Here is a 10,749-nt window from a genome sequence, read left to right on the forward strand (position 1 = left end):
TCTCCACTTTTACTTTCAGATGTGAACGTGAAAGTGGATATTTAAGGGCAGAAAAAGGATTATATTTGGCGCGGTTTTTTTCTCATCCAGCTTCTGAAGATATAGATTTAACCACTGCAGTCATATTAAATACTTTTATGTTTCCTTTATGTGATTTTTGGAGCTACAAATGTCTGGCCACCATTCACTTGCATTGTATGGAAAGAGTGGAAATATTCTTCTAAAAATCGTATTTTTTTGTTCCACTAAAGAAAGAAAGTCAAACACACCGGGGATGGCATAAGTGTGAGTAAATGATGAGAATTTACATTTTTGGGTGAACTATCCCAAATATATATCTATAGGAAAACTGCAGCTTTATTGATAGGACTGTTCGGGTAACATTTCAACCGCCAGGTGGCGATGATGAGCGAAAGATACTTACTGTACACACACTCGGACAGAAGAGGAAGAAGACGAACCGAAGCAGATATAAACATCGTTCAAAATGATTGGAGATCTATTAATATTTGGGTAAGTTTCGCTGGTTTTGATAAAAGCACAAGTCGTTTCGCGATACAATTAAACAGAAAGTTATCCATGCTGTTCATATGTACAATATACTACATTGGTGTATTCTTTTCCACGTCACTCATATTACTTCATTATGTGTGTATGCCCAGCACTCTGCTAATGAACGCCGGCGCTGTGCTCAACTTTAAACTGTGAGTAAACACATACATGCACACAGCTTTGTCAGATGGATTGCTCATTAATCGGTTATATACACTGTCTGTATACGTAGAAAGAAGAGAGAGGCGCAGTCTCAAGGGTTTGGAGATGAACATCGAGCATCCAGCACAGGTAACAACACATTACGTCAGATCACTAAGAGATAAACCGATATTGTTAATTACGACCGATACTTTTTATGTTCGAGTGTCCGATTTGTATTTATTTTTATAGAATAATAATACATAACCATAACTGTACATTGTTTTTACGCCTATGTCAAGTGTTGGATAACAGATAATACAGGAATTAATTAGAGCTGCATTTTTCTCCCAAGTCTCAATTTAATTCTGACCCTTGTTATTACTACAAGGATGTCCAATTGTCTCTTTTACATGCATCATTTGTGTTTAGGTGAAAATATCAGAGAGTTTCTCCTGAGTCTTCGGTACTTTCGCATATTTATCGCACTATGGAACATTTTCATCATGTTTTGCATGATCTTGTGAGTATTTACATTATATATCAACTAGGGTTGCAACGGTATGAGATTTTCACGGTATGATAACCGTCTCAGAAAATATCACGGTATTACACAATTACTATTATCAGTGAAAACAGAAGGGTTATTTTATTTATTTTTGAGCAAACACTTTATTATAATTGAAACTTGACACCATTAATTTTATTGAAATATGTGTAAAAAAAAAAAAAATAAAAAAAAAAGTCTCCCTTTTCAAAATAAATAGAAAAAATAAGAAAGCTAACAGAATTATAAACATGATAAAAAATAGCATGCAACTATAACGTTACATATCTAAAGCATGTTAGTTTACATGTTAAATTAACTACTAAATGAAAAATAACATCAGCTGTGTGAGCTTTTAAAGTAATGTCCTATGATTATTCATAATTATCATATACTGTAGATTGCTCCTGTCTTTACCTTTAACTCAGCGGTTCTCAAGTGGTTTTGCTTCAGGACAGATTTTACATTGGAAATGAAGTGTCGACCTGCCATAGATTAAACATAACCTGTATTTAATGTATCCTGGGTTGCATTTTCTTTTATGTTGCATAGTTTTGTTCATGGTTTTCCAGTACAAGGACATGCAGCAATTGACATTATTTTGTTGTTGATGTCATCAACAAAATGTACAGGAAGTTTTCTCTCTCCCTTTTAAAAATTGAAGAGCATATTTACTTATATGAGCCCATTATTATCCCGTTTGTTAACTAATATTACATATTTATACACATATTACAGGTAAAGGCTCCTCATTACCATGGTTTGGTCAGTGTGCTAGAGTTAAATAGTAATAATAATAACAACAGATAGGGGGATCTGAGGGTTGTCCCCCCCTAAAATATCATGAAAATATGTGCATTGCAAATAATATGATATATTCTTAAAATAATTGAAGAAATAAAATACAAATGCAAATGGGGCAACAACAAAAAAACCCTTGGTGTCCCCTTCAAAAATTGCTCTTGAGAATTGTTGTTTATTGCCCCCCCCCAACATTTTGATAATTTTCGCCCCTGCAGCAAGTTGTTGACAAGAAGGAAAGGTGATGCGCACACACATATGAAATTATCAGCCCCGGTAGCATTTTTTTCCTCAATACCGTAGATAAGCAAATGTACATGGCAAGTCAATTTTCAAACCGTGGTATACCGTGAAACCAGTATACAGCTGCAATCCTAATATAAACATTTTGGTTGTCCATCAGATGTATGCAAATAAAAACACTCCTTATCCTGTTTAAAAGCAAACAGTTTGTTGAACTATGCTATATGCGTTTACTCTTATGCATGTATTTTCAGGTTATTTGGATCATAACCCAGATGTTCAACTGAGGATCACTACAAGGACTAAGTTATTGCAGCGTGGTGTTGGGCTGATTTAATGTAAACTTTGTGCATTATGTTTTGAAGTATTGTTATGTATTAACCTTTTGTATTTATAAAAAAAAAAAAAAAAAAAAAAACACATGGGTACCATTTTATGGTTATGTAAATTGAGAGTCTTCAAAGCAAAGCTGCTCACCGTGATCTGTGATCCGTTAATGGCTTTTCATATTGTATCCAAATATTTTATGAAAAGTATCAATAAAATGGACTACGTTTTAGAAATAAAAGGTCCATTGCTTGGTTAACTATAAGAACTGTCCTTCAGATTAAGCCAGTTGAAGGGGGTCGAAGCACCTTGCTCTTGGCTTTTAGGAATGAAATGTACACTAGTGTACAATAAACTTAATATGGTATATGCCTAAATAAGAGCTGCAGCTTTCAAAAGACCCTTTTTCACTCCAATGTTTTTGGAAAAGGTTCAATTAAGACCAAGGCTTTAGTCGGTTACTATAAATAACAGCAATAATAGTTAATGCTAGTATCACAATTAGGAAAAATGTTATGGATGTTTCCTTAGTAGTTTTTGGTTCATGATTTTAAATAATTTTAAGTAACAAATGCAAGCTATGAGCTAATTTAACAATTTTTACAGATCAAATGACCAATACAAAAAGGAATGCACTTCCAGCCAAACGTTTAATGTAGCTGCTTGTGGTTGTTGAAATTAAGCTTTTTGAAACTCAAATTTCACAAAATATTGTACATTGACACTTTAAAAAGTACTGAACAGGATGTGGAAACATCAGTTGGTCTGGCTGGAACAGCAGGAGCCATTTTGAATCCACTTGCTTCTCCACACCGAGAGGGCTTCAAATTGACACCTCAATCCCCTAACATGTGGATTAGGGACCATAATACATTAAAACAATGCAATGGAACCAATCTTAAGCACATGCAAAAACATCTACTTGGAAAAAATGTCACTGTACAAATAAAATACCTTCACATGTGGCCAACCATCAAGGGTCACTTGTTCAAGGTCCTCTTTCATCAATCATGTGTCCTGTAAATAAAAATACAAAAACATTTTGATTTATGAACAAAAAAAAATAAAATTACACTCACATGTAAAGAAACTCTTGGTGCTTCAGGAATTTTGGCTTTAATAAACAGAGCAAAATCAACATTATCGATCTGCTGGGGAAAAAAGATCATGTCATCATGTGCACCAGATTAAGGGCATGCACTGTGGCTGAAAAGAATATTCAACCTTACCCGTTTCAGAATGTGGTTACCCACGTGGTACAAACATGATCTGAAAAGAAAAAAAGTACTGGTAAACTTATGGGAAATAATGGAGGAACAAATATTGTGGCCATCTGGTTGCTCAGACAATTTGGCTTATTTATATTAAAGAGGTCAACAATGTCGATCTGCAGGGGAAAAAAGATCAGTCATCATTGCAGCCAGACCTTTTATAGTACCAGTTTCCTGTGAGCTCAATATGAATTAGAGCTCACCAAACGGTGTTGCGAAAGCACATGTTCAAACTTACCTATTAAAAACAGTGCTAGTCTTATGAAATGAAGTCAGATGAATGTGTGGTCACCCATTTGACAAGCATAATCTGAAGGAAGAAAAACCGATCAATTGTTTAGGGTGGGGGATTAAGAATCTCAAATGTTTCTTTTAGTCATTTGGTTGCTCAGATCATTTGGCTTATTTTTCTAAAGGTCAACAGAGTCGATCTGATGGGGAAAAAAGGTCAGTCATCATTGCAGCCAGAAATGTTATAGTATTAGTTCCCAGTGAGCCCATTGTGAATTAGAGCTCACCAAAACGGTGTGGCCAAAGCACATGTTTAACCTTACCTATTCAAGACAGTGATAGTTTTAGGAAATCAGATGAATGTGTGGTCACCCATTTGGCACAAGCATAATCTGGAGAAGGGAGAAAAACCGATCAATTGTTTAGGGTGGGGGATTAAGAATCTCACATTTTTATTTTAGACATTTGGTTGCTCAGATCATTTGGCTTATTTTTCTAAAAGGTCAACAGAGCCGATCTGCTGGGGAAAAAAGATCAGTCATCATTGCAGCCTGAAATTTTAGAAACAACCGTTCCCAAGTAGTACACAATTAATCCAAGCTCACCATATCCAGAGTCTGTGCTGAAGCAAAAAGCACATGGTGCCTATTCCAACGGTCCGTGGGCTGAATTTGAATTTAGGCATCAACATTTTGACAAAAGTGATCTAAATAAAACGTGTAAAACAAACACGAGCATTAAACTTCATATATAACTACTATACAAGGCTTGTCGTGGTGTTTTATAAACTTAATCTTCCTACGAGTGCCGAAAAAGCGCTACAGCTTGATACATGAACACTTGCTCTTTTTTTAAACAACTTTAACCATAAAACAGTGATCTCTTCAGCAGAATACAATTTTAGTAAACACGTAAAGACAAAACAATGAATAACCTTACCATCACGACACCACAGGAAGCGAACAAGGGTGGAAAAATGCGCTCACATGTCTTATATAGTCTTAGCACATGCGCAGTGAGGATTTGTCCCCACTGCCCATACGCTCCAAGGATACAGAATTCCCCACAGCGCCATCTTTGGTTTTTGACGGGAATGACAACGAGGTTGTGAGGCTCCGCAATCGAGTCTCTTCGATGGGTTATTACAGTTGTTAAAGTGTTTTTGAATCGTCCCGCTGACAACACATTGACAAATATATTTCAATAAACAAAAAACTACAGACGACATGAGTTGTGAAAAATATTACGAGCTCTATGAGCTTTGCATTGTTTTTATTTCCGTCAAAAAGAAAGATGGCGCTACTGTGAATAAGTCTGGTACCTTAAGGATTTCTAAGATAGTAAATATAGAGCACGTAGAAACAAATCGAAAAGAGTGATTTTATTAAACAAATCTTTGTTTTATTAAGGTGTTTTGCTCCATTAACAAAAAATTATTTTGTATCTTAGCTGTACATAACTGCAATGTATCTTGTTTTGTACTTCTTGTTGCCTACTTATTTCAAATTATACTTGATAATAAAAACAAATTTGATAATAAAATCGCGTTTAAAACTCTGGTTGGCAAACGTGACCAAACGAAACCGACCTTTTCTCCGAGTTTTTCCTGAAGGTGGTATACTAAAGCATGAAAATGTATTGCTGCTTTATCTTTCTGTGTTTAAATATTATTTATGTTTAAAGCATGCCTGCACACACATTTCAAGACTATTGTTTGAACTTTATAAAATGATTATATAAGTTGAGCGTTTTCAAACTGTACCATTTACCCGGAATCTCGGACAGATAATGGACGTCTAAACGTGACGTCTATGGCTGTGTCTCATTTCGAAGGCTGCGTGCTAGGTAGGACGCGTCCTTTGAAGGCTGCAGTATACCAAGTGTCAGGGCTGGACTGGTAATCTGGTGGGCCGACGCACTTTGGGGCCGATCCGGAGGACGCATTCTTCCAAATGCAGATGATCCACCCAAAATAAGATATTTGCAATGCAATTAGAATAATGTCGACTCAACGCCCACGTTTCTTAAAATTTCAACTAAAAAACTATATAATTTTGTTTATGTTTGCTTTTTATATACTTATTATTATTTTAATCCAGTTATATTATCCATAGACACGCCTCATCGTTGTTACAGTTTGAAATGCAAAGATTTGCACACTCATGGTAGGGCAATTAGCCTAATTGTGTGAGGACATTAGCACATATCTTGTGTTTTGTAACTCACAAGATGTAAGTAAGTTAGATTACTGATTGTGTTGTCACATAAGGGCGTCTCCCAGCTCTTTGTTTTAGAACAAAGAAACTAAAATCGTGAATTACCAGTCGTGGGATTATCTCCCATCAACAACTGATATTAAAAAGCATACCTTCCCCACGTGTCTCAGGGCAAAATATCATCCTTTAAATGTGAGATGTGCTGCTTTTAGTCTGGTAAAAGCCATTTAATTTTAATGTTAAATAAGATGTTTGCATGAAGTGACTTTTTAACATGTCTTTTTAAAATATTTATAGACACACACACACACACACAAAAACACACACAATATATATATATATATATATATATATATATATATATATATATATATATATATATATATATATATATATATGTTCAAAAGGCCCAGGTATTCTCAGACGTGATAGAGAATTCTGACCAATCAGATTGCTTGTTACTGCAGCCTCACGTGTCTGAAGTGAAAACCCAACGAGAGCATTGAGCAGATGCAATATTGCAAGTTAGAGTGAACAGTTCGCTAACTTCACTCTAGTTAGTACTTTGAGTTTTAGGGATATGGGATATGGTGTGCGTGCATATAAAGTAAGTGCAAGTGGACTTTCTGTTCTTAATTAGTTGTTTGCTTTGATGCATCATAGCATAAAACTAGCGACATTGCACCTTCATTAATATTCAATCTAGAATGTTATGAGTGTCTGAGGACTGTTTCACTGAATGTGTACTAAGTTTATTTACTGTGTTAATTTGTTACAGAACCACAGGTATGCCCAACGAAGTGAATTTCAGTAAACTCATTGAAAGAACTTGGAAACTGCCTGGTGAATCTCTGCAAATAAGTGTCATCACACACAGTTCTGACCGACTGTCTGCAGCGTTTCGAATCAATCCGAATTAGTGTCTAAAACTAAAACCCCTCTATTTAAAAAACAATATATATATATATATATATATATATATATATATATATATATATATATATATATATATATATATGTGTGTGTGTGTGTATTTATTTATTTTTTGGGGTGTTCATGTAGGTTTGGGGCATTAGTTTAATGTTGACTGATTTCTGGCTTGTGTAGATAAGGTGAGAGGGCTCAAGTGGTTGAATAGCCCGGGGCAGGTAAAGTAGGAGGAACATTGACCAAAATGAAAGGATTATCCAAATATCAAGAAAATGTGTTCTTTTGCTATGTTATTTGTACCTATTTATATATTTATTGAGTGTCATTTTATATGAACATGAAACAAAATAGCATGATCAATTAATAAAATCAGATTACAAAGGAAGAAACAAATACACAAAAAAGTAGATAAATGAAGACAAAAACAACAACACAGGACACAGACTTATTTCATCTTCTTATCATTAGAGGTCGACCGATAGTAGATTTTGCCAATACCGAAGGTGGTGGAAAAAGATAAGCGATTAATTGCATGATAGCTTTTAAAAATCAATTTATAGAATGTTATTTTTTTTTTAGCTTATTCTTTCCTTACTATGACAGGCACAGACGTTGAGGTAACACGAGTCCAAAATATATAAAAATACCTGATGCTTTTTTTTAATAACCAAAATCCCAATAAGATATGCTGCATAAAGCAAGACTTTTTAATATAATCAAAAACACACCAGGGACACTTATTTCACCAGATTATTTGTATTATACTATACAAGATATGAGTTGGAGACACAATGTATGTGCTGACAGGACACACATCTATATAGTCACATTTATCTTTGCATTTTCAACATGTCCATTTTACTAACTGCAAAAAGAGCAAATTATTCATCATCATTTAATATTACAAAATTACTTTTTTACAGAGTTTCCATCTGTTCAAATTTTACATTTTGATTTCTAATCAAATTTTTACCTCCTTACGAATATTGTGTTTTTAAGCACTAAAATATATCACAAACCCAATGTGCACCACATTTTCATTTTAAACAGAAACTGATGGTAAACGAAATAAAAAAATAATAATCATGCTGATGTTAATGCAATTCGATGTCATCATAAATCTAAAGAGAAATGTAGGCTAATTATGTCATTATCACTCAATGAGAACATTGGATATTCACAAGATTCTACCAATTTATGAGCAAATTATGATTTTAAAAAGAGGAGCGACAACTTCAAAGAGAGAAGACAATCATTGATGTCTCCAAAGGAAAATAGTCTTGGAAAGACAATTTAATCATAGGGCAAAGAGAGCTGCTAGTGAGATCACTTGTGCCTTTCAGCATAGGAGTAATGAGCTAACCAGGGTGTGAGATTTGTTTGACCTTTGAGTTCAGGCTGGTTGGTGCACGTAGACTTGAAGCCCAGCAGGAGGGTGATGCTGGTTGCCACAGACAAGGGACTCAAACCACACCAGGTGATCAGCAGCATGGCAGATCAGTATGCTAGAGCTGTCATCACATTGACTTTCAGAGTCCTTACTGCTGCATTACAAGTAATAAGGTTCTGTCATGACTTGCCTGATGTTTGTTACAATCAGTCTGAGATTAAGACAGGAAGGCAGTGCAAAAGGAGTTTACAGGTCAAGGATGTGCTGGGCGTTTTCATTGATCAGGTCAGGTGGTGATTGTGTGCTCACAGGAATAAGGCTGCATTTTGGCTGCAATAATTAACCTTGAAAAAAAAATAAAGGGCAATTCTGGTATGGTGTTAAACAATAAACATCATTGAACTGTCAACTAAGCAACATTGAAGAGTCATCATTTGGTCATTTGGTAACTGAGAAATAAAAATGTCCCTTTAACATTCCATGCAGTTTCATCCAAAGTGTCAGTTGCTGCTATTATTGTTACTAACTGTAAAACAATTATGAATCACTTTGAAATCTCAATAAGTGTGAGAAGCTTTCAGAATCAAATTTTGTCATTGTATTTAACATAATTTTGTACAGTGTTAACTAATACCAAGACCCTGCTAATTAAAAACCCTAGTTTTGAGTTTGACGCATCTACAGAGTTGAATTGAAAGTTCTACACAGGATTTGTAAATAGCCATTTAATTTCACTTTGCCCCTCTGAAAGATGACGTCGGTCTAAAACCTTTTATAATAAATGTGCACCTAACATTTTTGTAGGGTACATCTGGAATAAAGGTAGACCTTAAGAAAAAAAAAATTTTGTTGTTGTTTTTTTCTGGTCACAAAGTGTATCAAGATTGAAAATATATTTATTTTTATTGTATTTTATTGAGTAACATAATTTGTGTGAAAAAAAAAATATTTACTTAAGGTTGTTTTTGATAAAAATTCTTCTTCTTCTTTTTTTTTTTTTTTTTTTTTTAAAGTGGCTCTGGGTAAAAGGCCCCAAGGGTTAAAGTGATATTGTGTAAATATAGGGACAATAATTACAGTACAGTCTTGTTGAGACAGCGAGATGCTTTTCTGAGTAACAAATTATGATGCTTATTTAAAGTAACCACCTCAGAAAAGGGTTAACCATTTTCTGTTAATTTCAATCACATTTGGCATCAGCATCTCAAGTATCCTATAAACAAATTAATCTCCATTGTGATTTGATCAGTCAATGTGAGCCCATATTTTTTTTTATAACAAATCTATTCACCCCACTTAAGAAAAACAATGTGTTTTATGGGTGTCTTTAGCCCCTGCAACAGCGGGGCTTTTTACCCCAAATACTATTCTTTCACTACGTGTATTACGGAGCGGGCCAGTGCCCAGGGGCCCTTGACTACCAGGGGCCGGTGGGGCCCTGGGCTGCAAGATCTGGCATCTTATCAATTTTGAAAACATGTTTATATGTGGCCCCCACAGCTGTCAGTTTATACAGGGCCCCCTCAATAGGGCCCTGTGACTACGAAGGCCCCCAGCCCGCGTATAGGACACTTTTGCCTTCCTCTTTCTAATTTAAAATAAAAAATTGAGCTACTCTTTAAAACATTTTCTGACTATTTAATACTTTAGGCTTTATAGGATTAAAGTTTATGCTTTGTATGAAAAGTGCTATCGAACAAAAAACATTTATTATACTATTCATTGGGATGTACTTGCTTGCTTTGATTGTTGGGTGGTGTACTTTCTCCCATTTCCCCCTGGAATCTATGCCCCTGGTCTCAACTTTGAAAGATAATTGGAAGGGGGGGCCCTTAAACGAAAATTGGCCATGGGGCATTTAGTCATAATCCGGCCCTGCCTTTCACTTATTGGACAGTTATTTAAAAAAAAAATTAAAAAAAAAAAGGTATATAATATTTCTTTGTTCTGAATCTGAGAGATTGTTCTGGCTTGTATAAATCATGCTCACACGGCATGTAAACAAATCAGTTTTCAGAAGAAAAAAAGTGAGAGAATCATTTAAAATAGGATAACGGGGGCTCGAAATAGCCAACAGCTAGGTATGCAAATGTCCCTTTA

The 10,749-nt window shown here is 35.0% G+C and overlaps 1 protein-coding gene, 1 long non-coding RNA gene and 4 other non-coding genes across 6 annotated transcripts; 1 reads left to right on the forward strand and 5 right to left on the reverse strand.

Annotated features, from left to right (window-relative positions):
* The first annotated feature begins 434 nt into the window (after positions 1 to 434).
* On the forward strand, positions 435 to 2,852 carry LOC127626031 (small integral membrane protein 7). The gene is made up of 5 exons (XM_052101541.1): positions 435 to 513; positions 663 to 704; positions 785 to 843; positions 1,126 to 1,216; positions 2,539 to 2,852. The coding sequence occupies exons 1-5, from the start codon at positions 488 to 490 to the stop codon at positions 2,552 to 2,554; spliced, it is 234 nt and encodes a 77-aa protein (XP_051957501.1). The 5' UTR covers positions 435 to 487; the 3' UTR covers positions 2,555 to 2,852.
* A 390-nt stretch (positions 2,853 to 3,242) lies between these two features.
* Positions 3,243 to 5,094, reverse strand: LOC127626033 (uncharacterized). The gene is made up of 7 exons (XR_007968394.1): positions 5,053 to 5,094; positions 4,719 to 4,819; positions 4,437 to 4,505; positions 4,121 to 4,192; positions 3,841 to 3,880; positions 3,566 to 3,628; positions 3,243 to 3,455 (listed from the first exon to the last, which is right to left on the reverse strand). It is a non-coding gene; the product is annotated as an uncharacterized LOC127626033 (long non-coding RNA).
* Positions 3,704 to 3,798, reverse strand: LOC127626396 (small nucleolar SNORD12/SNORD106). The gene has a single exon (XR_007968449.1). It is a non-coding gene; the product is annotated as a small nucleolar SNORD12/SNORD106 (small nucleolar RNA).
* Positions 3,944 to 4,036, reverse strand: LOC127626392 (small nucleolar SNORD12/SNORD106). Its single transcript, XR_007968446.1, has one exon. It is a non-coding gene; the product is annotated as a small nucleolar SNORD12/SNORD106 (small nucleolar RNA).
* Positions 4,262 to 4,351, reverse strand: LOC127626394 (small nucleolar SNORD12/SNORD106). The gene has a single exon (XR_007968447.1). It is a non-coding gene; the product is annotated as a small nucleolar SNORD12/SNORD106 (small nucleolar RNA).
* Positions 4,578 to 4,668, reverse strand: LOC127626395 (small nucleolar SNORD12/SNORD106). Its single transcript, XR_007968448.1, has one exon. It is a non-coding gene; the product is annotated as a small nucleolar SNORD12/SNORD106 (small nucleolar RNA).
* Positions 5,095 to 10,749: the final 5,655 nt, after the last annotated feature.

Source organism: Xyrauchen texanus, chromosome 32 (assembly GCF_025860055.1).
Source record: "Xyrauchen texanus isolate HMW12.3.18 chromosome 32, RBS_HiC_50CHRs, whole genome shotgun sequence".
In the NCBI taxonomy this organism is placed as follows: domain Eukaryota; kingdom Metazoa; phylum Chordata; class Actinopteri; order Cypriniformes; family Catostomidae; genus Xyrauchen; species Xyrauchen texanus.